Below are 25,515 nucleotides of genomic sequence, written 5' to 3'. Positions count from 1 at the left end.
GGGAGCGCCTGTTCCGTTAGTTCCGCGGCGTGAAGGACACGATTAGGATTTGTGGGGGGAAACGCCGCGTTGGCGTGATGACTGACGGCAACCCGGGAAATTAAATGTTCCGCTCCGCATAAGGACAACGTGTGAATCAAAAAAATGCAATTTACAGCACGACAAGCTAAATGGAAGCGACTGTCACTTTGTTATGGAGCCCAAGTGGCGTGCTTTTATTTTGAAAACGGACACAGGAGCGGAAAAAGCCAACGCATTTAAAATTCTAATTTCAAAAGTAGCACGTGTCAGTGAGCAGATTTTCAAAATTAAATTCGATGCTTGAAAACTTTTGATTTTGCGGTTGCTAATTTGTTAGAAAAACACAACGTGATCTGAAACGTGTGAGTCAAAAATGTAATTTACAGCACGAAAAACTAAATGGAGTGTTCTGTCACTTTGTTATGGAGCCCAATTGACGTGCTTTTATTTTGAAATCGAACAGGGCGAAAAAGCCAACATATTTAAAATTCTAATTTCAAAAGTAGCACGTGTCAGTGAGCAGATTTTCAAAATTAAATTCGATGCTTGAAAACTTCTGATTTTGCGGTTGCTATGTGGTTAGAAAAACACATGATCTGAAACGTGTGAGTCAAAAAAATGCAATTTACGGCACGACAAGCTAAATGGAAGCGACTGTCACTTTGTTATGGAGCCCAAGTGGCGTGCTTTTATTTTGAAAACGGACACCGGAGCGGAAAAAGCCAACGCATTTAAAATTCTAATTTCAAAAGTAGCACGTGTCAGTGAGCAGATTTTCAAAATTAAATTCGATGCTTGAAAACTTTTGGTTTTGCGGTTGCTATGTGGTTAGAAAAACACAACGTGATCTGAAACGTGAGAGTCAAAAATGTAATTTACAGCACGAAAAACTAAATGGAGTGTTTTGTCACTTTGTTAAGGAGCCCAATTGACGTGCTTTTATTTTGAAATCGAACAACAGGGCGAAAAAGCCAACACATTTAAAATTCTAATTTCAAAAGTAGCACGTGTCAGTGAGCAGATTTTCAAAATTAAATTCGATACTTGAAAACTTTGATCTTGCGGTTGCTAATTTGTTAGAAAAACACAATGTGATATGAAACGTGTGAGTCAAAAATGTAATTTACAGGCACGACAAACTAAATGGAGTGTTTTGTCACTTTGTTATGGAGCCCAATTGACGTGCTTTTATTTTGAAATCGAACAACAGGGGGAAAAAGTCAACGCATTTAAAATTCTAATTTCAAAAGCAGCACGTGTCAGTGAGCAGATTTTCAAAATTAAACTCGATACTTGAAAACTTTGATTTCGCGGCTGTCAGAAAGACACGTGATCGGAAACAGGATACCCTAGGGGGCAGCACACAGGAAATTGTACCCAAACTTTAATTAGCCGGTTTGAATGGAAAATGTGAATTTAGAAAACACAGAACTTGAGCTTAAATCCAAAATATGGTGAGCAAGCAGGGGTGCTAAATGTGCAGAAGCTGTCTGCACACTGCACTGCGACAGACACTAAGCAGCATGCAGATTATTTTTCCATTCCAGAAAGTTCTGTGCCCAAAAATAAAGACAGGTTCTGGTTTGTGGTGGAATCTGCACATCCATTCATCAGGCTCTAGTGCCATCACACGGTAACTGGTCTGCAAAATATACAACATCAGGCAAAAATACATTTGACATATTCTCTATGAACTTTGCACCTCACTGCTCAACTATTCAACACTTATTGAAACACGTGAAACGGATTATTGGGCGACAATACTCCACTTTTACATTTACTCTGTAAACACGTGCATTTCAGTCACACATATCTCAAACCAACAGTTCTCACTTAAGACATTGTGTTTTCTGAGTTGTGAGCAAATAAAATGAGCTAGCATAATTGCAGATGATCATTTTAAATGGACGCTAATAGAACTGAAAAGTGATTTTATTTTTGCCGTTTCAATTTGTTTTTTAGTTCTTCAACTGGACGAGGAAAACCCTTTAGGACGTTTGCATACTTCCTCCCACTTCCAGTGAACCAAAACGTGAGGGCCGAGGGTGTTCAACAGATATCTCACAGATGGCGAGTTCATCTCAATGACGTGTAAACTTAGAAAGTCCACCCCTGCAAAAACAGGCATTATTCAGGAACATGGCCCGTCCCCCTCGATGCCCAGTACGGACAGACGTGTTTTCATGTCAGCTGCAGGCGTGAGCTTCGCCAAAAGCCAAAAACATGACGTTTCTGACGATACACAAGGTCAACATAATAACCAACTTCTGTTTAACAAATTAATAATCTTACTTTTTAGCTCTAATCTGAACAGGATTGCTTTCAAAGTACACAAAAAACAGTAAATTCCCAGTTTAAACGTAAATAGTTAAACGTTGTTTTTTCTTTCAGGAAAAAAAAATCCACAAAATTTTACAGTATTGTCACAAATGGTTAGTATTACATGAGCCGTTTCTACCACGATGAAGTAAAAGACAGGAGACCATACACACATATATTTTGGGACTGTCCAAAACTATCCAAACATTGGCAAAATATACAAAATTAAATTAAAAGGTGTTTAGACACAGAACCGCCCTGACAAGCACCTTGCTATTTATTAGGACTACTACCAGAAGATGCAGAGGACAGAAATCAGACATCACTATTGAGAGACCGTCTTCTAACTGCCAAGAAGACAACCAGAGTGTCCTGGCTGAGGCCCCAGCCCCCACGCTAACACAACGGAGGGAGCAGGATAAGGATGTTCATTACATGGATTACAATTAATAACGGATGTATTTTTGACTAAGTGGTTCCAAATTATTGCATATTTTCTCAATTGATCTGAAATAAGAGATAGTGACAGAATTCTTCTGGATCTCTCTCCTCCTCATCTAAATGTGAACACCATGTGTCTTTTTTTCTTATATAATGTATATTTATTTACCTGTTATCTGTGTTCACCTGCACCTGATAAATGTAAATTAAAAAAAAAAATTAAGCAAAAGATGCAAAGTTAAATTAAATCTCAGTACATCCTGAGTAAACAGTAGATCCCAGTTAGTTTCTTCAACTTCATTCAATTCAGTTTCCTTTTTCTATCACACGCTTAATAAAAAAATGCATTTTGGGGGCATTTTTTGTCAAAAATCTTTTCTCAACTTGCGCTAGTCAACTATGAATTTTTTTTTTGGATTTTTTTTTTCTCCCTTTTTCTCCCCAATTGTACCCACCTGACAATGAGGAGTTTCACCAGGAGGACATAGCGCATAGGAGGATCACGCTAATCCCCCCAATCCCCCCCCCCAACAGATGCCCCAGCCGACCAGAGGAGGCGGCTTCCCACCCGCAGACACGGCTAATTGTGTCTGTAGGGACGCCCGACCAAGCCGGAGGTAACATGGGGATTCAAACCGGCAACTCCCGTGTTGGTAGGCAACGGAATCGACTGCCACGCCACCCGGATGCCGAAATAATTAGTTTTGGCAGTGAAGGATCATCACCAGCTCCACAAAATGAACAGACAAGCCTGGCTCCCACAGGCTAGAATGTTCCACAGCACCACCAGACCTGTGTGTGTAGATGGCATAACCCGTATGAGCGGAGCTACACAGAGAACATTTCAAACCGCCCATTTCAAAAAGAAAATGACCAAAAATTGTGCACAGTTCAATTATTAATATGTTTTGTTCCACACGGAGACAAGTGAGCTTAACGCCAGTGAGTCTGAGATTCAAATCCACAGAGAAACGCTCTTGCTCCCCCAAACTCCCACCGAGACGCCCGTGTCCAAGTCCCGTAACCCCAAACGCTCAGGTGGCAGTAAAAGGTAGGTGTTAAAGGACAGAAGAGGGAGTCTGCAAGGGTGTAAATGTGCGTATAATCAAAATCCTTCCTGGCCCTTCCCCACCCTCCTCTCCAAAACCACCAAATCCTGCTCCAAATCCTCCAAAACCACCACCAAGCCCGCTGCTGCTGTATGTGATAAATCTGTTCTAACTAGTTGATGTAGGGTACGAGCCGGCCAGTTCAGACATCAGATATCTGAGGTAAGTGAGGTCACTTCCTGGGTTTCAGTTTTCAGGGACCGGTGCTCTGTTCGGGTTCGGGCGAGCACCAAGTTCACAGCGCCGAGGTCCCTCTGAAGTTAGCCTGGATTTGCTCCAGCGTCTTGCCTTTGGTTTCTGGGACGAAGATGAGAGCGAAGACGACGTTGAGAGCGCACGCCACCGCAAACATCCAGAAGGTTCCAGCACTGGTCATGAGAGCCTGTGAGACACGAGAAGTCAGGATTCGACTGGCGTGAGCTTATAACCACATCACAAAGGTTACAGTGTAACACAAACTGGTTCCATCAGTCATGCTAAGCTAAAACTCGTACTCCTAGATAGAACATGAAATCTAGCAGGTTCAGCCTTTTTTATGACTACTGTTTATTTGGGGGGGGGGTTCCCCCTTTTTCTTCCCAATTGTATCCAGCCAATTACCCCACTCTTCCGAGCCGTCCTGGTCGCTGCTCCACCCCCTCTGCCGATCCGGGGAGGGCTGCAGACTACCACATGCCTCTTCCGATACATGTGGAGTCACCAGCCACTTCTTTTCACCCAACAGTGAGGAGTTTCACCAGGGGGACGTAGCACGTGGGAGGATCACGCTATTCCCTCCAGCTCCCCCTCCCCCCCGAACAGGCGCCTTGACTGACCAGAGGAGGTGCTACTGCAGCGACCAGGACACATACCCACACTGGGCTTCCCACCCGCAGACATGGCCAGTTGTGTCTGTAGGGACGCCCGACCAAGCCGGAGGTAACACAGGGATTCGAACAGGCGATCCCCCATGTTGGTAGGCAACGGAATAGACCCAACCGGACGCCCTGATTAAATTACTTCTTGGATAACTCTATAACATCACCCCATAAATTCTTTGCAAATGGAGCTTTGAATGTCAAAAGCTACATATATCTGGTGAATCTATTTAACCCCATTTTATCCTTTAACACTGCAGCACATGTAGCATTTTATCCTTTAACACTGCGGCACATGTAGCATTTTATTCTTTAACACTGCAGCCCATGTAGCATTTTATCCTTTAACACTGCAGCACATGTAGCATTTTATCCTTTAACACTGCAGCACATGTAGCATTTTATCCTTTAACACTGCAGCACATGTAGCATTTTATTCTAACACTGCAGCACATGCAGCATTTTATTCTAACACTGCAGCACATGCAGCATTTTATCCTTTAACACTGCAGCACATGTAGCATTTTATTCTAACACTGCAGCACATGTAGCATTTTATTCTAACACTGCAGCACATGTAGCATTTTATCCTTTAACACTGCAGCACATGTAGCATTTTATTCTTTAACACTGCAGCACATGTAGCATTTTATCCTTTAACACTGCAGCACATGTAGCATTTTATCCTTTAACACTGCAACACATGTAGCATTTTATTCTAACACTGCAGCACATGTAGCATTTTATCCTTTAACACTGCAGCACATGCATCATTTTATCCTTTAACACTGCAGCACATGTAGCATTTTATCCTTTAACACTGCAGCATATGTAGCATTTTATCCTTTAACACTGCAGCACATGTAGCATTTTATCCTTTAACACTGCAGCACATGCAGCATTTTATCCTTTAACACTGCAGCACATGTAGCATTTTATCCTTTAACACTGCAGCACATGTAGCATTTTATCCTTTAACACTGTAGCACATGTAGCATTTTATCCTTTAACACTGCAGCACATGTAGCATTTTATCCTTTAACACTGCAGCACATGTAGCATTTTATTCTTTAACACTGCAGCACATGTAGCATTTTATCCTTTAACACTGCAGCACATGTAGCATTTTATCCTTTAACACTGCAGCACATGCAGCATTTTATCCTTTAACACTGCAGCACATGTAGCATTTTATCCTTTAACACTGCAGCACATGTAGCATTTTATCCTTTAACACTGCAGCACATGTAGCATCTTATCCTTTAACACTGCAGCACATGTAGCATTTTATCCTTTAACACTGCAGCACATGTAGCATTTTATCCTTTAACACTGCAGCACATGTAGCATCTTATCCTTTAACACTGCAGCACATGTAGCATTTTATTCTAACACTGCACCACATGTAGCATTTTATTCTTTAACACTGCAGCACATGTAGCATTTTATCCTTTAACACTGCAGCACATGTAGCATTTTATCCTTTAACACTGCAGCACATGTAGCATTTCATCCTTTAACACTGCAGCACATGTAGCATTTTATTCTAACACTGCAGCACATGTAGCATTTTATTCTAACACTGCAGCACATGTAGCATTTTATCCTTTAACACTGCAGCACATGCAGCATTTTATCCTTTAACACTGCAGCACATGTAGCATTTTATTCTAACACTGCAGCACATGTAGCATTTTATCCTTTAACACTGCAGCACATGTAGCATTTTATTCTAACACTGCAGCACATGTAGCAAAAACAGAAACATCACAATGTTGACTTTTGTTCCAGTATCATTCATCTCTACCAGCAGCTGTATGGGAATTCACACCCTAAAGGACAACAGCTCATCACAAGCAAATCAAGATGACAGTGCCAAGACCTTCCATATCTATGTACACAGTACACAGGTTTAAAAAAAAACAAAACGTTTGTTTGATTCTTCCCTCAGCTGTTTAAAACCAGGTGATCTAGTTTTCAGAACCACACCCGGAAACGTAGCCCTGACAGAGACGCCGCAAACTAGTTTTATGTCTTAAGAACGGCCAAGAAACAAGTTCTTCTGAGACACTTGTTCCATCAACTTATACTGGATCTGTGAGGTTTATAACATGGCTAATTAGATTTACCTGAAACTTGAAACTGGGCTCATGCTTCACATCCTGACCAAAACTTATACAGCTGTAGCAGAAATGCACAGAAGACTGTGATGGGAAGGAGTAAACTGAGCTCTTTATGCATGCTCAGTAATCCAGGTAGCAAAATCACAAAAGGTTGAATCATTTCACATGGACACATCATTTATTATTTTTTTATATTATATATTATAACATTATATATATATTAATAGCCATTCCATCCATCTATTATCCAAACTGCTTAGCCTGCTCTCAGGGTCACAGGGATGCTGGAGCCTATCCCAGCAGTCATTGGGCGGCAGGTGGGGAGACACCCTGGACAGGCCGCCAGACCATCACAGATAAAACTTTGTTAAAAGAAACACTCAACGGTAGGGAAAGTGCTCAACAATTAATTTCTACAGCTCTGAAGGTCCCGAAGAGCACAGTGGTCTCCATCATTCGTAAATGGAAGAAGTTTGGATCCACCAGGACTCTTCCTAGAGCTGGCCGCCCAGCCAAACTGAGCAATCGGGGGAGAAGGGCCTTGGTCAGGGAGGTGACCAAGAACCCGATGGTCACTCTGACAGAGCTCCAGCATTCCTCTGTGGAGATGGGAGAACCTTCCAGAAGGACAACCATCTCTGCAGCACTCCACCAATCAGGCCTTTATGGTAGAGTGGCCAGACGGAAGCCTCTGCTTAGTAAAAGGCACATGACAGCCCGCTTGGAGTTTGCCAGAAAGCACCTAAAGGACTCAGACCCTGAGAAACAAGATTCTCTGGTCTGATGAAACCAAGATTGAATTCTGGCCTGAATGCCAAACGTCACGTCTGGAGGAAACCAGGCACCTCTCATCACCTTGCTAATACCATCCCTACAGTGAAGCATGGTGGTGGCAGCATCATGCTGTGGGGATGTTTTTCAGCGGCAGGAACTGGGAGACTAGTCAGGATGGAGGGAAAGATGAATGGAGCAAAATACAGAGAGATCCTTGATGAAAACCTGCTCCAGAGCACTCAGGACCTCAGACTGGGGCGAAGGTTTACCTTTCAACACGACAACGACCCTAAGCACACAGCCAAGACAACGAAGGAGTGGCTTTGGGACAAGTCTGTGAATGTCCTTGAGTGGCCCAGCCAGAGCCCAGACTTGAACCCCATTGAACGTCTCTGGAAAGACCTGAAAATAGCTGTGCAGCGATGCTCCCCATCTAACCTTACAGAGCTCAAGAGGATCTGCAGAGAAGAATGGGAGAAATACCCCAAATATAGGTGTGCCAAGCTTGTAGCTTCATACCCAAGAAGACTTGAGGCTGTGATCGCTGCCAAGGGGGCCTCAACCAAGTACTGAGTGAGTAAAGGGTGTGAATACTTATGTACATGCAATATTTCAGTTTTTTATTTTTAATAAATTTACAAAAATTTCTACAAAACCTTTTTCGTTTTGTCATTATGGGGTATTGTGTGTAGATTGATGAGGAAAAAAAGGAATTTAATCCATTTTGGAATAAGGCTGTAACATAACAAAATGTGGGGAAAATGAAGGGGTGTGAATACTTTCCAGATGCACTGTGTATATATATATATATATATATATATATATATATATATATATATACACACACACACACACACACACACACATCCATCATCCATTATCCAAACCGCTTATCCTGCTCTCAGGGTCGTGGGGATGCTGGAGCCTATCCCAGCAGTCACTGGGCAGCAGGCGGGGAGACACACTGGACAGGCATTTCTCTCTAAATAAACATGTCCAGATGAAATGATTCAGTTTTCTGTGAGTACACTGAGGCCATTCAACCTTCAGACCTGGCTCTTTTGCATGTAAAATGAAATATAAAAAGATTTTTAAAAAAACTAATTACACAGCTCATGTAAACCACCCAATAAGGCTGTGGACTTAGAATAAAACCTTCAAGCGGTACCTGTTGACTTTTTGGATTTCAGCGATCTGTTTTATTTCAACTGTCTTAACGACAACTGAGGTGCTTTATCGCAGTAGAGCTATATTCACAGATGAGATAAAGTAAAATGTCTCTACTGTGTATTGTAAGGTGGCACAGTGGCACAGTGGTTAGCACGGTCGCCTCACAGCAAGGTCCTGGGTTTCAGCCCCAGGGTAGTCCAACCTTGGGGGTCGTCCCGGGTCGTCCTCTGTGTGGAGTTTGCATGTTCTCCTCGTGACTGCGTTGGTGTCCGCCGGGTGCTCCAGTTTCCTCCCACATGTCGGTCAGGTGAATCGGCCGTACTCAATTGTCCCTAGGTGTGAATGTGTCGGCCCTGTGATGGACTGGCGGCCTGTCCAGGGTGTCTCCCTGCCTGCCGCCCAGTGACTGCTGGGATAGGTACCAGCAACCCTGATTGGGATAAGCGGCTTGGATTATGGATGGATGGATGGACGCGTACTGTAAAGAAACCCCTATATTTCCTCAGAAGTTTGGTGCCTGGCAGCAGACAAAATGCACTGATGTGAATGGCGACTGTGCCGTTCTCCCCTAGGAACCCCATGATGCCGCCCAAACAAATTTATTGACGGGACGTTAAAAGTCAGAGTAAGTGATCCTGAGTGGAAGTTGGCAAGAGATAGCTATATTCAGAAAACTGAAAAAGAATCCACCCCCTCACGTCTGCCTAGTAGCTTCGTGAATACGAAAATTGATTGACAGCAAGTAGGGACCAATGGAGACGCTGGCTCACATAGAACTCTCCTGATTGGCTGACGAGGAGCAGGTCCAGAGAAGATGTTCTGTCTCTGTCTACAGCGACTAGGGTGGCCACAGAGACTGGCTTCATGTCTCAGTGTACCTACTTACTTGACAGCTGTCGGGATGAAGAAATAGTTTGATCAAACGTTATTAAAAAATGTTCTAAATTAAAATCGCTGAAAGCCACTTTACAGCAGGAAAGTGTGCTGGTGCCGCTGTAATCAGATTATTTTGTACATGTAAACACAGCGTCTAGTCCCTAACAGTCCAGTTTGAGGTCACGGGTGTCTGAAGCATATCCCAGAAGGTACTGGGTCAAAAGTCAGCAGAAACCCTGGACAGGTCGCCACCGTGTTACTCACCATCAGGTCTTGGAAGGTCTTGGTGATGATAAAGGCCATACCCCAGTTGGCGAGAACGCAGGTGGCGCTGGCGAAACCTCGGACTTTGGTTGGAAAGATTTCTGACATGACCAGCCAGGGGATGGGACCCCAACCCAGAGCAAAACCTGTACAGAAGGAGAATCCGGTTTAAAGGAGAGCAACTTGGCAGGTTCACGAAGGCTCTAAAAGGCCAAACACGACTGTCATGACTGTTTCATTGATACTCCATCCATTATCCGAACCGCTCATCCTGCTCTCAGTGTCGCGGGGATGCTGGAGCCTATCCCAGCAGTCATTGGGTGGCAGGCGGGGAGACACCCTTATAACTACGTGCAACAATCCCATGCATCCTGTTTTTAATCATTTACCTTGTCGAGTGCTGCTGGTCTGAGAGCTACCAAATGCAATTTCGTTGTGTGTGCACAATGACAATAAAGTATCTTATCTTATCTACCCTGGACAGGCCGCCACAGGGCCCACACACACACACACACACACACACACACACACACACACACACACACATACCTAGGACAATTTAGTATGGCCGATTCACCTGATCTACATGTCTTTGGACTGTGGGAGGAAACCGGAGCCCCCTGGAGGAAACCCACACAGACACGGGGAGAACATGCAAACTCCACACAGAGGACGACCCGGGACAACCCTCAAGGTTTGACAACCCCGGGGCTCGAACCCAGGACCTTCTTGCTGTGACGTGACCGCGCTAACCCCTGCGCCACCGTGCCGCCATCATTGATATTCATTGTTTTAATTATTCAACTTCAGATCAGTCCATATCCATGTATAACGTCTGGTAGTTTGAGGGATGGTAATCACTTTAATCACACAAACGAATACACAGGACTCCGGCTTGGGGAAAATAGTGCAGTAACATTCATCGACACACCTTTGATTTCCAGCTTCATACTCATCACTCTGTCTGACACTCTCCTCACCTCCAACACACTCTCCTCATACTCCTCCTTCAGAATTACCCCTACCCCATTTCTCCTCCCATCCGCACCATGGCAGAAGAGTTTGAACCCACCGCCGATGCTCCTGGCCTTACTCCCCTTCCACCTGGTCACAGTATATCTACCTTCCTTCTCTCCATCACATCGGCCAGCTCTCTCCCTTTACCAGTCATAGTGCCAACATTCAAAGTTCATACTCTCACCTCCACACTCCTACCCTTCCTCCTCTCCTGTTGCCTCTGCACATGCCTTCCCCCTCTCCTTCTCCTTCACCCAACAGTAGCATAGTTACCAACGGCACCCTGCTGGCCAACAGTACCGGTGGCGGTCGTTGGTGACCCGGGCCTCGGCCGGTCCAGTATGGAAATCTGATTTATGATCCGCATATTTGAAAGGCGCATTTCATGACACTCAATGTCACCTTACATCAAATGCAGTAAAACAAAGCAGTAAAAATCCTCAGTGAAGCCAACAATAAAACACAAAAAGCAACAGAGCATGCATCAGCAGGAGTTAAGAAAACAAATAAATGAAAGAAAGGCTTGTGCATCCTCCGTGGCTGGGTTCCAATGCAATATACCATTCCAACCAACTAACAACGTGGTCCGGGTCAGAAAGTGAAAGACCAGAAAGGACAGTGGGCATTTCATTCACCTGTGATGAAGACCCCCATGCTGGCGAGCGCCAGCCAGGTCAGGTCCGCCTCAGCAAGGGGTGCGGGCGTCGGCGTCTGGGTCCACAGGGTTACCGCCGGGCTGCTCGCCGAGGCGCTACCATGCCAGTGGGCCGTCAAGTAAAAGTAAACCCCAAAGACAGCGGTGCTGATGGCCATGGCGACTCCTTGGTGAGGAAAGGAAATGAAAATGTTTTTTTTAGGGAGTTGTTCCTTATCCGGTGCCAGGGTCTACGGACAGGATGTTGTGTTGCTGTAAAGCCCGCTGAGGCACATTTGTAATTTGTGATAATGGGGTATACAAATAAAACTGACTTGACTTGAAACTGACATATAGCACAGGCCTTCGTCACATGGTTATACGATATTACTCTGCCACTTTTCTTTTTTTTGACTTCGTGGAGCTCTCTTTTTTCACCATACAAGCGTTTGCATCCTAGTTCTATGTCTATGATAGTTGACAGATAGTTTCCATGATTCACTTGCATGCAAATTCCCTGTGTTGTACGCCAAGCCTGCTGACAGCACAGGTTTAAAAAAAAAAAAAAGAGCAAAGGACCAGTTAGTATCTCAGAATTACATACTATTCTTAACAGGTTTAATACCTATTGTTTAAAAATAAACAGTATGAGGGGTGAATATTAAAATGCTTCTTTGAAAATAAGATGGAATATATAACATATACACCATCTTAACTGACGGATCTTAATTTGGAGAAAAGATTTTTCAGATTCAGAGTAGCAGTAAAAATAGAAGTACTGCAATACTATATTTTGGTCCAATCCCTTTGTCCTAAACTACATTGATGGTGGATTTGCAGGCGGGTTACTCCGTTGCCTACCAACAGGGGGATCTCTGGTTCGAATCCCCGCGTTACCGCCGGCTTGGTCGGGCGTCCCTACAGACACAATTGGCCGTGTCTGTGGGTGGGAAGCCGGATGTGGGTATGTGTCCTGGTTGCTACACTAGTGCCTCCTCTGGTCGGTGGGGGTGCCTGTTCGAGGGGGAGGGGGAACTGGGGGGAATAGCGTGATCCTCCCACGCGCTACGTCCCCCTGGTGAAACTCCTCACTGTCAGGTGAACAGAAGCAGCTGGCGACTCCACATGTATGGGAGGAGGCACGTGGTAGTCTGCAGCCCTCCCTGGATCGGCAGAGGGGGGGTGGAGCACCGACTGGGACGGCTCAGAAGAATGGGGTAATTGGCCGGGTACAATTGGGGAGAAAAAGGGGGGGGGGGTTTGCAGGCAAACCACGCGTACCTGATATGACCAAAAGGATTTTCCTTCCGGCTTTATCCATGATCAGCGCTGCTACTGCCGTAAACACCACCTGAGTCAGACCCACGATCACCGAGGCCTTGTCACTCTCCTGACACAAGACCACAGAGGCAACAAAGAAAAATTATACAGACAATCCAATGACAGAACAAATGTGTCACTTTGAGACAGAGAGAGAGACAGACAGAGTGTGTGTGTGTGTGTGTAAGGCTATAGTCACAGATGGAGCCTGGCAGCTAAAGTGACCCACATTACTTGAAAAGTTTATTGCTTAAAATGTCACTCTACAACAAGCCATCTGCTCCTTGTATAACCAAAGTAAGAGCTGCGTCCGCATTCTCGGCACAAAGTCAAACACGTTTTCGGTGGGTGTCGGACTCCGCCAAGGTTGTCCCTTGTCTCCGATTCTGTTTGTGATACTCATGGACAGGATCTCAAGGCGCAGCCAAGGTGAGGAGTGTGTCCGTTTTGGGAACCTCGGAATTGCATCTCTGCTCTTCGCAGATGATGCGGTTTTGTTGGCTTCATCAGAACGCGACCTCCGGCGTGCACTGGGGCGGTTTGCAGCTGAGCGTGAAATGGCCGGGATGAGAGTCAGCACCTCCAAGTCGGAGGCCGTGGTTCTCTACCGGAAGATGGTGGATTGCTCCCTCCGGGTTGGGGATGAGTTGTTGCCTCAAGTGAAGGAGTTCAGGTATCTCGGGGTCTTGTTCACGAGTGAGGGTAGGATGGAGCGGGAGATTGACGGGCGGATTGGTGCAGCATCAGCAGTAATGCGGACGTTGTAGCGGACCGTTGTGGTGAAGAGGGAGCTGAGCCGGAAGGCAAAGCTCTCAATTTACCAGTCAATCTTCGTTCCAACCCTCACCTATGGTCATGAGCTTTGGGTAGTGACCGAAAGGGTGCAATTGCGGATACAAGCGGCTGAGATGAGTTTCCTCCATAGGGTGTCTGGGCTCAGCCTTAGAGATAGGGTGAGGAGCTCGGACATCCGGAGGGAGCTTGGAGTAGAGCTGCTGCTCCTTCGCATCAAAAGGAGCCAGTTGAGGTGGTTCGAACATCTGATTAGGATGCCTCCTGGGCGCCTTCCTTTGGAGGTTTACCGGGCACGGCCAACTGAGGGGAGACCCCGGGGTAGACCCAGAACTCACTGGAGGGACTACATGTCCAATCTGGCCTGGGAACACCTTGGGATCCCCCAGGAGGAGCTGGAGGGGGTTGCTGGGGAGCGAGACATCTGGAATGTCCTAGTTAGCTTGCTGCCACCGCCACCCGACCCCGGAGAAGTGGCTGATGATGAATGAATGAATGAATGAATGAATGAATGAATGAATGAATGTCACTCTACAACATTTTGGAAGAAACGTGTTATTTTCAAGGCTCAGTGTTTTCGGTTTTTATTTTTCAAAACCATCCAGCATGCTGAATTTCGCCACAAGAGGACACAGTTACATAACCTCAAATGAACACGAACAACTTTTGGATCCGTGGAAACATCAAATCCGGGTGAAAATCGGTTTAAACTGATCTGCTCCTTTTAAAAAAGTCTGGGTATTGTTCGGTGAAAATCGGTAAAAACCGAAAACACTGAGCCTTATGTTACAGTCTGACCCATTGGGCCTCTGGATCAGGTGACCAACGGCGGTTCCAGCTAGCGGCAACCATGACACGATTGGTCAGCCAACGAAACGACGTCAATGGTAAATACGGAAGTAGAAGGTTCCCTATTGGCTGTGAATCAGCCCAGCAGTTCCCATGCCAGCGGACATAATTTAAAGCTGCTAGTGGATCAATGCAAAAGAGGCCCAATTCACAAATCACTGTCAGTGACTCCAACTATGATCACTCCAGCAGTCAGTCAGGGACATTCGCGCTTGTAGGGCTGTCCCTGCTGGCTGGTCCAGCCAAAAAGATGCGTCCCATCTGTGATGCAATAAAACAAGATGTAAAGTAAAGTGATTCCAGTGTGTTTTAGTGGCACTTTAAGAGTTTTAAGCATATTTTGATGATAATCAGGATAATATTGTGAATCACGATTATTTGGCCAGGATAATCATGACATAGCGGTATGGTGGTGCAGTGGTTGGTGCGATCGCCTTGCGGCGGGAGGGTCCTGGGTTCAAGCCCTGGGGTAGTCTAACCTTGGGGGTCCTTCCGGGCCGTCCTCTGTGTGGAGTTTGCGTGTTCTCCCGGTGTCTTAGGGGGATTTCCTGCGGATGCTCCGGTTTCCTCCCACAGTCCAGATACATGTAGGTCAGGTGAATCGACCATACTAAATTGTCCCTAGGTGTGAATGTGTGTGTGTGTGTATGTGTGTGTGTGTGTGGGCCCTGTGATGGCCTGGCAGCCTGTCCAGGGTGTCTCCCCGCCTGCCACCCAGTGACTGCTGGGATAGGCTCCAGCCCCGCGACCCTGAGAGCAGGATAAGCGGTCTGGATAATGGACGGACGGATGAATATTATGTTACATTTCATTGATGTTATCTTTTTGGTTTCAAGTAGCTTTTTCTGATGCCTGTCAGATGCAACAAAGACCAGGATGGAAATATGCCCTGGTCCTCATCACGCCATCTTTGAACATTTCTTGATAGGGTTTTAATAAAATGTATTACATCATCCGTCTGTGTAATTCGCTCAATGATTCCTCCTTCTCCACCTCAAACTGATGTGTGGTGAGCATTCCAGTGCAAAATGGCTGCCGTGCATCACCCAGGTGGATGCTACACATTGGTGGGGGGTTGAGGTAAGTTTCCCCCCCTTCACTGTGAAGCGCTTTGGGTGTTTAGATAAATCCATCCATCCATTATCCTAACCGCTTATCTTGCTCTCAGGGTCACGGGAGCCTATCCCAGCAGTCATTGGGCGGCAGGTGGGGAGACACCCTGGACAGGCTGCTGGGCCATCACACAGGGCCCACACACACATTCATACCTAGGGACAATTTAGTAATGCCGATTCACCTGACCTACAGGTCTTTGGACTGTGGGAGGAAACTGGAGTACCCGGAGGAAACCCATGCAGACGACGACCCGGGACGACCACCAAGGTTGGACTACCCTAGGGCTCGAACCCAGGACCTTCTTGCTGTGAGGCGACCGCGCTAACCACTGCACCACCGTGCCGCCCTACAGCACGCCCTACATGTTTAGATAAAGCACTATATAAATGTAATCCGTTATTATTATTATTATCACATTAAATCAACAAATAAACTCAACTAAGCCATCTTCCTTTAAACACACGAGTCCTAGAGCGGTGCTATGTAGACAAATAAATGGTAAGCGGCAACTTTCCCTGCATAGAAAGACCAAGAAACCTCATCACCTTAAAATGGGCTTGTTCGAAAACGGTCTCGGCATAAAACATGATGGCATTGATCCCGGTCATCTGCTGGAAAACCATCAGCATGACACCGATGCCCAGCGGCTTGTAGATGCCCGGGTCCTTCAGGTCAGCCACCTGGAAATTAGCCGCCTGCGGTGGACAGGAAAACAAAGTTTACCATAACCCTAGACTCATCAACAGGATTCTTAAAGAAATACATAGTATTCATTTTATGTTGGATATCTTCACATGTTCATCACTACCTTTTCATGTCATGCTGACAGACGAGCATGTTTACTAGCAGTTAGGCTTAACTGGTGGGATGCTGAACACAAAGGCACCAGGACAGGAACACAACATTTTAAAGTAGAAAAAAACAAACAATAGCTGACGATATAATGAGTATAAGAACGTAAAAATATCTCATGCCCCCTTTCCGCTGCATGGTACTGGCTCAACTCCACTCTATTCTATTCAACTCTACTCGCTTTAAGCCCAATTGCCGACATAAGAAAATGTGTCATGTACACAACAGCCCTGGGAGACACAAAAAGTGTCTCTCATGACGTCAAAATTGTCGAGAGACATCTGTCTGCTAACCGACATTTGGAGTATAAATTGGGCGTTACTTTTTGGGATGTGGTTTTCCACCGCAGACAGCATCCCCTCACGGCGAAGCCCCGCTGGTCATTTGTGGGCGTGTTGACTAGTTTTTCCTCCCTTGTCTACCAGCGCCCCACACCAGTGTTTTATTTTCCAAAAAATCAACAAGACCAACTCTAAATGTGTGCTTCACGTGAACAATATTAGTGTCACGAAGAGATTCGCTTACAAAAAATAATTTTTTACATAGATTATCAACTATAATACAAGTTTCATAAGACTCACTTCGGCATTTCCTGGTTATAAATAGAGCTGTTCAATTTCTCTCTGACCAATCAGTGGTCAGATTTTTATATTTAAATAAATATGAATGAATTTTATTTATATTTTTGTTTCTATTTTATGTATTTCTATTTTACTTATATCTGAATTTGAATATCTTTATAATTTATTTTATAACGTTTTATTTATATTTAAATAAATATAAATAAATATACATATATTTATATTTATTTATATTAATATTTCATTTTATTTGTTTATTTATAGTGGTATTTTCATGTCACCTTTTAGTATAAGCTCAGCTCACTTGGAACCTCAACGGAGGTGGTACCAAAAAATTACCTGGTACCAGGTACTACCCCTAACTTCTGCCCGATGGAAAACCAAAAAAAAAAAGGGAGTAGAGTTGAGTTGAGTCGAGCCGGTACCATGCAGGGGAAAAGGGGCATTTGTATCTCAGTTTGCACAAAAACAAGGGTTACAGAATATATAGCTTCTCTAGCACAGCATCCCTAATAAAAACACACAGACTGTGTTTCATTTTGAATCGATCTCTGGGATCTGGAGTCATCCGACACCACCGCATCCACCAGAAAAACACAGGGTGCTGGTAAAAAACCAAAGAAAAACAAGTGCATCGTCATGTCACTTTAAGCAACATGATCGCAAAGGAGTTGTAATGCAAAATAATCAAGGCCAACAGCCCCTCTAGTGGTGAAAGACGATAAAACCAGTCACCAAAGGGTGGCCTCCACTCACCTGCTCGTCATAAGCATCCTCAATGGCGGCACACTCCCACTCCACAGGGGCGTCGGGACCTCGCAGGAAGCGCAGCGCCTCTTCGGCCTCCCGCCTCTTGCCCTGGGAGAGCAGGAACCTGGGTGTCTCTGGCATGAAGCACATGCACACCATCATCAGCGTAGGCGGGATGGAACTGCAGATAGCCAACCAGCGCCAGTCCAGGAAGAAACCTGGAGGAAGACAAAGATGAGGACGTCTCACGAACCAGACCAGAGTCGATCACATGGATCATTTCTTGACTCAAACAACTCCACCATTCGCCATTCACTGCCGCCGTTTATAGTTGTGTTATAATGTGTCTTCATTAACCCACAAAGCCCCGTTGGATCATTCTCCAAGGCTGTGATCAGACCGCCTGCTCTTTTTTGAGAGCATGATCTTCTTGAAATCGCTCTCAATATGGCGAAGGCCAGATTCAGTTTTTAGCAATGTCTTGATGCATGCTTAGTAATCCAGGTAAAGAAATCCCCGGAAGCTGGATCAGTTCATCTGGACACAACATGTAGCGGGAGAAACGTTTCATCACTCATCTAAGTGACTTAGTCAGTCCCAACTGACTGCAGGTATTCCCTCACCTAATAAACAGTATAGTTGCATATCGACCAAAACCAACGATCGGTTTCATATGCAAATGTGACTCTGTGAATGGGGTAACAACCCTATGGAAAACAAGAAAAAAAAAAACCCCACCAAGAAGCACGCTCGTATGTGTGGTGGCCGGGGATGGATATGGAGACTGAACAGGAAATCCAGTCCTGTCGGCCGTGCCAAGAAAACAGCAAGTTTTGCCTACCAACACGGGGATCGCCGGTTCGAGTCCCCGTGTTACCTCCAGCTTGGTCGGGCGTCCCTACAGACACAATTGGCTGTGTCTGTAGGTGGGAAGTCGTGTGTGGGTATGGTACGGCACTAGCGCCTCCTCTGGTCGGTCGGGGCACCTGTTCGGGGGGGAGGGGAACTGGGGGGAATAGCGTGATCCTCCCATGTGCTTCACCCCCCTGGTGAAACTCCTCACTGTCAGGTGAAAAGAAGCGGCTGGCAACTCCACATGTATCGGAGGAGGCATGTGGTAGTCTGCAGCCCTCCCCGGATTGGCAGAAGGGGTGGGGCAGCGACCGGGACGGCTCGGAAGAGTGGGGTAATTGACTGGGTACAATTGGGGAAAAAAATGGGGAAAAATCCCCCCCCCCCAAAAAATTGTTTTTAACATTGGTTATTGGTTGTGATTTTTTATAAGAATCCTGCAGTGGAGTGTAACCAGGCAGGAGGGAGGAGTGTAACCAGGCGGGAGGGAGGGAGGCTGCCCACACAGCCTGAAACAGAAGCGCTACTGAATCACATGATGGACCAGCGTATGTGCACTATGTGGCACGCCGCTAACAACATTAGTCAGGGAAGGCCTCTTTGGGACAGGTCCCAAACATCAAGTGCTATCAGTTAACAGGGAGGAATTTGAACCATGTTTGAGGATGATCACATCACATCACATCACATGACACACCTACGGTCGGCCGTCGTCGGCCCGTTTGGTTGGTTCTCTTCATTTGCCCTTTGATCGGGGATCTTTGGAAAGAGTCCTTAATCAGCACAACGACCCAATAGGACTTTTAAAGGACGATTTTTCCAGCTTAATGAAATTCGCTGGTTTTAAACAGAACAGGTTTGCAAACAGACTGATTCTGAGAACACCAAAGATGTGAAACACACTGCACCAGAGGGAACAAGGACGTCATGTTCTATGACATCACGGATTTGCAAGCTAGATTGTTGAAAAACCCGTTGACTGACGGGCTTTTCAAAAAGTAACTGCACAAAACGAGAGGTTACGTCAGAGACGCTGCCGTGATTGAGTCACTGCATGTACACTAGCGCTGCCTCCTGACCAGATAACCTTCTACGGGATTAAATCGCTGACCAAAGCCCCCGGCTAGCATACATACCTCCGACATAAGCTCCCATGATGCCCGTCACCACCATGAGCTGGACACAGGATCCCATTGTCCCGCGGACACGCTCATGTGCCATTTCAGAGATGTACAGCTGGGCAAAGAGGAAGTGAAAATGAGACAGCAGAGACTTGCAAGGACAGCAAAACAAAGGTCAAAACAGCAAAAACACGTCGGATACAACCAATCAGCCTCCCAAATGTTAACATCCGAACTGCGAATAAAACTTAATGAACATTAAATCCATGAACCTTTCGTATCCAGGAAATCTGAGCGTTGTATTTGACAGGTCAGTTACTCTCACTGTAACAAGACTGGCTCAAAACCTGGTATATGTCTGCACCGTGTATGGTCCATGTTCGAACTTGTGGCCAGTTTGTTACAGGGATAGTGAGTGGCAGTGTCTATAATGTATATAATCTATAATTATATAGTCTACAATGTATATAAATGTATAAAATCCTGGATATTAAACGTTCATCTGCAACTTTCTGATGAGTTCCCAGTAGTATTTGTTGTTAAAGTGTGCTGAAAATATATCACATGACATGGTTAAGCTACGTTCAAGTAAAAAAAAAAAAGAGAGTTACAAATGGAGTTGCAAGAACAATACTTCCCAGTCATATCTTGGGATGTTTGATTTGAAAGAGAACTTAAATTTAATTGTAGTGATCCATCCATTATCCAAACCGCTTATCCTGCTCTCAGGGTCGCAGGGATGCTGGAGCCTATCCCAGCAGTCATTGGACAGCAGGCGGGGACACACCCTGGACAGGCTGCCGGGCCATCACAGAGCCCACACACACACACACACACACCTAGGGACCATTTAGTACGGCCAATTCACCTGACCTCCATGTCTTTGGACTGTGGGAGGAAACCCACGCAGACACGGGGAGAACATGCAAACTCCACACAGAGGACGACCCGGGACGACCCCCAAGGTTGGACCACCCCGGGGCTCGAACCCAGGACCTTCTTGCTGTGAGGCGAGCGCGCTAACCACTGTGCCACCATGCCGCACATGCAAAGGAATGTATGCGAAAATGAAAATTTGATTTCCCACTTTCACTTTTTTTTATTTACTTTATCATAAAATGAGGACTGGGTGGATGCAACAGGAGGGCAGATATGTGAAAATAGCCCTGCTCTGGGTTCAAACCTACGACATTCCACCTTTTTCTTTTTACAGAGCCACTTTTCTTGTCGGTAACATAGATCCTCGATGTCAATAGTAGTAACGCAGATAAATAAAAGGTTATCAATATATGAAAAAGTACCAATACCGTGGCAAAGCCTGCAGCTAAGACCAACTAAGCCTCAAGTCTGAAATAACAAACACCAAGCGTTACGCTTCAGAAGCAGATGGTGACGCCGCTTACCGGAACCACGAGCGAGGTAAGTCCGCTCGCCAGGCCGGTCAGGACCCTCCCCAACAGAAGCATCCACACGTTCTGTGCGGCGACGATGACGGTGAATCCAAAAACGAACGGCAGCGAGCAGAACATCAGGCTGAGCTTCCTGCCGATCTTGTCCACAATCCAACCGCCCAGGAGGCCGCCCAGGGCCGCACCCAACGTCACGATCGACTGACAGACAGACAGACAGACAAACTCCACCGAGTTAGTTCATGCTTAGTCATGACCGGATGGATTTCAGTTAAGTTCCCACTGGATAATATTTAGCCATCTTTATGTTTTCACTTAGATCATTTTGCTGGCATTTTTATTCTACAGGGGATCACCAGCATCTCACTGGACAAACAGCAAAGTGTGTGATGGTCAAAGACTCAAAACAACAAACAGAATTTAGATTCCTGAGAGTCTACAGTCACCTGCGAGAGCTGTTCTAACAGCCAGGATTTTTCATCACCATGTTTGTTAGAATGCTTCGTGTGTGTGTGTGTGTGTGTGTTGTTTTTTCATACTGATGACTGGATTATTACACTTCCGTCACATGTTGTGGTCAATCAGCATGTGAACCAGGCTCAGCACCGACACGCTCAACTGAAACCACCGATGCTAAAACTGTATGAAGCCAGAGTACTCGAAGACGTTTTGGACAGACGTGTCCGCCATATTGCAGATGCACATTTTCTCCAGGGGGGTTATAAAATCAGTATTTCTGACGGTTTTGTTTCTTCTGTGATGTAAACTGTAGTTTCTTTACTTTGTGTTCCTGGAACCATATTTCTCCACTGGGACGGTCAACTCTGAACTCAGTTGGTCCGATCCTGATTTCCTTAAACTAGGATTAAAACGCTGACTTGAGCCCAAACTACAGCGGACCCTTGTAGTTCACTGGGCAAAGTATGCTGCCAACACTGCCCAAGTTTCTACTCCACTGGGGCGAACCATGCTAACAACCTACACGCTGACCCTACAGCGGGTCACATATGGTTTGAAAGAACACATCTAATGCTGTTGTGTTGATTTGTGTTAGACATCATACCCCAAACCAGGACGCCTGCTCATCATCCAGCCGTAACCGTGAGTCTTGGATCTTGGTAAGCTCTGGGATGGCGGGGGAACTGTAACCCAACACGAAACCGAAGCTCAGAGGGCCCAAGATGGCAGCAAACGTCGCCAGGTACAACTTTCCGTTCTTTACTTTGCTGTTTAAAAGAAAAGTAAAGGGGGTTTGAGTAAAGGCCACAGGTTTGAGGTTAATGGAGGAACTGGGTTTTCTGTTGTATAGAGACGAAGAAGAGACCGAAGAAAGACATTTCTGAAATACTTGAGGCCATTTTTGGGGGGGGGGGTTATTTTTTTTGTGTCTCTTACATTTGTCATTAGGCTCTTTTGCAAAAATGTTACACATCAAGGGGACGAGTTCATAAATGAAAAACAACAAGAGAATTGGATAAAATACATTGTGTAAATGCTGAAAACAGGATGATTGATAATATCCCACTTCTCGGCCTTAAAGCCCAAATTGAGCGGCTGTGGTCGACCTGTGCTGCGGAACTGGGTCTGACCCCTTTTGACTCCTTACAGATCGATTCAAAACCTTATGACTTGACTAAATCTTTATGCGTTCAGGACTACCGCATTAAAACCCATTACAGGTGACAGAGCACACACTTACTCCAAGGCCGAGCCACAGGACTAGAAAATAAGCCCTGAGCACACTAAGCAGCAGTGCTTGAATGAACAATGGGTCAATGCTGAGCAAGCAGTGGAGTCCTGGGAGAACTTCAGCAAACAACAAGCCCAGATAAATAACCCAGTAACCTGTGGCCCCCACACGCGACGCTGCTTCTACCGGAACACAGTGTTTCTCAACCCAGTCCTCAAGGACCCCCTATCCTGCAGATTTTCATTGTAACCCTGCATAGGTAGCCCTGCTTCTACTTACTCGACCAATCATCTCGCAGCACTCAATTATGCAAGGTGTGCAACGTCTGACAAAATTCATTGCTGATTGGTTGAATAACTACAATCAGGTAACCTATTCAGGGTTGCAAAGAAAATATGCAGGATAGGGGGGGGTCCTTGAGGACTGGGTTGAGAAACACTGGCTTAAAGGACGCACCAACCAACATGTGAGCCGGTGCCTCGTTGTGCATGACCCTTTATTAAGACTGGCTTTACTCACTCCAGATACGCGTCTTGCTCCGTCCTCACGCCGGACGGCGACTCGTCATCGTCTGCATCCAGCAGCCGCCTCCTCTCGCTCTGGATGTCCATTCTGAGGTGTTCAGTCCCTCCCCCCTCTCCCCCTGTCACTCACCTGGCCCTCGGTGGTCCGAAGTCGGACTACCAACTACGAACACCGCGACCAGTTTCAGGACACGCTCTCACGTCACACACGGAACACCGGCACACGCGTGTCCTTTCAGCCAAACCGCATCTTCCCCCTCGAATCACCGGGTCACGTCTGGGACACGGACGCGCTCCCCACCGCTTTACGGCACCAACCGCCACCGGCCAGCCAACCTACAACCAGTCAACGCTTCAAGTCAGCTGACCGCGCGCGTGCTCAACACTTCCGGCTTGACTTCAAAGTAAGAGTCTCCAACTCGCGCGCCGCGCGGAAACGTTTCTCCGGCGGGCGGGCGGGAGGGGCGGCCGGTTTCCATGGATACGCGGAGACGTTGTCGACGGGTCCCGAACGAAATCCAAAGTTTAAAGAAATAAAATGAGAATAAAGCCACAGCAGGACGAATAGAGCTGCCGCTTTATGTCAACACTAACGGACTCACAGGAGATTCATGATTTGCAGGTATGATAACTTATAACTCCGGCTGTACAATTATTATTATTATTATTATTTATTTTGCTGTTTTCAGATTGATTAGTGAATAGGTGTTAGCCAAGAGGCCAACGCTGTAGATTATTTAAATTGAAATTAGCCGTGATGTCTGCTTGTTTGCTAGCCAATCTGTCTGTCTGCCCGTCTATCGTCTATCTATCTATCTATCTATCTATCTATCTATCTATCTATCTATCTATCTATCTATCTATCTATCTATCTATCTATCTATCTATCTATCTATCTATCTATCTATCTATCTATCTATCTATCTATCTATCTATGTCTGTCTGTCTGTCTGTCTGTCTGTCTGTCTGTCTATCTTATCTATCTATCTTATCTATCTATCTATCTATCTATCTATCTATCTATCTATCTATCTATCTATCTATCTATCTATCTATCTATCTATCTATCTATCTATCTATCTATCTATCTATCTATCTGTCTGTCTACACTGGTAGCACTTGTTCCCTTCATGGCACTGACTGCAAGTTACACTTTTTTCATCTTATAATTTCCTATTGTAGAGATCAGTGAAAGTAAAATCATGTTAATCTTTTATTTCCATTGAATTTCCCCCACTGCTGTGCCAGATGAGGACCCGGAGGAGGCCAGGCGTCACAGTGCCCTGAGCCGGCTGTTTGGTCCGGTAAGATCTTCTTGACTCCAGGGCAGGGATGTCCGGACCGGCCAGAGCTCTGAGCCGACCTCCTCATACAGAACAAGGCCTCCGAGCAGTAAGCGTCTTCAGCAGATGAGCCCTTATCAACTGCTTTTCTTTTTATGCTACTTTTAAATTCATATCTGTAAAAAGAAGTTCTCTCAGTCAAGAACAGAAATACGGCCAGCTGCTTTGCCACAACGCAGTAATATTGTTTAAGGCTATAGGAATAGAACAAACTTTCACATTTTTTGAGGGTTTTTTCCCCCAGTGTACTATCTCCTATGATCCATGCAGTGCATCCAGTAGTCCAGCAAATGGCTAAAATTGATCAGTGTTACAGTGATAGAATGGCTGTTTATTCCAAACCCTTTTTTAAATCAAGTAACCAAGCTGTCAATACACTAATCTGGGGGGGGGGGTGTACCCAGGGTCAGCATATCTCTACTTCATTGATGCAATTAAGCAGAGGACTTGCATTACCTAGCTTTTTACACCACTATCAGGCAGTGAATATTCATAAATTTCTATTCTGGCTGCATACTCCAGACGCCCCGTGGTGCCAACTAGAGGCTCTATCTCTTACCTCGCCCCTCCCTCCCTGTTCTACTCTGCTCCTCTCTCCAAACTAGTCCCGCTCGCTTCACCAGTAATCATATAGTTCTCCACGCTGAAGATTTGGTACCAGTTTCGCAGACACCAAGTTTTTCTCTGCATCTCTTCAGGGTCCTGTCGATA

General features: G+C 45.7%; 1 protein-coding gene across 1 annotated transcript; it reads right to left on the bottom strand.

The window, feature by feature from the left end:
* Window positions 1-3,942: 3,942 nt before the first annotated feature.
* On the bottom strand, window positions 3,943-23,548 carry slc2a8 (solute carrier family 2 member 8). The gene is made up of 10 exons (XM_056291952.1): window positions 23,457-23,548; window positions 22,311-22,473; window positions 21,242-21,448; window positions 19,854-19,953; window positions 17,872-18,083; window positions 16,228-16,377; window positions 12,887-12,995; window positions 11,607-11,792; window positions 9,955-10,100; window positions 3,943-4,272 (listed from the first exon to the last, which is right to left on the bottom strand). Exons 1-10 carry the CDS (start codon window positions 23,546-23,548, stop codon window positions 4,126-4,128), a joined length of 1,512 nt encoding a protein of 503 aa, XP_056147927.1. The 3' UTR covers window positions 3,943-4,125.
* Window positions 23,549-25,515: the final 1,967 nt, after the last annotated feature.

This window comes from Lampris incognitus, chromosome 1, assembly GCF_029633865.1.
Source record: "Lampris incognitus isolate fLamInc1 chromosome 1, fLamInc1.hap2, whole genome shotgun sequence".
Taxonomy (NCBI): Eukaryota; Metazoa; Chordata; class Actinopteri; order Lampriformes; family Lampridae; genus Lampris; species Lampris incognitus.
The sequence above is the reverse complement of the archived record's forward strand: the minus strand, read 5'-3'. Positions and strand labels throughout refer to the sequence as shown.

Excerpts from the sequence above, each read along its gene's own strand:
- slc2a8 (XM_056291952.1), bottom strand. The coding sequence starts at position 23,548 with ATGGACATCCAGAGCGAGAGGAGGCGGCTGCTGGATGCAGACGATGAC. Across the intron at positions 22,474-23,456 it reads GAGCAAGACGCGTATCTGGA|CAAAGTAAAGAACGGAAAGT; the intron begins GTGAGTAAAGCC and ends TCTTTTAAACAG. Across the intron at positions 4,273-9,954 it reads AGACCTTCCAAGACCTGATG|GCTCTCATGACCAGTGCTGG; the intron begins GTGAGTAACACG and ends CGTGTCTCACAG.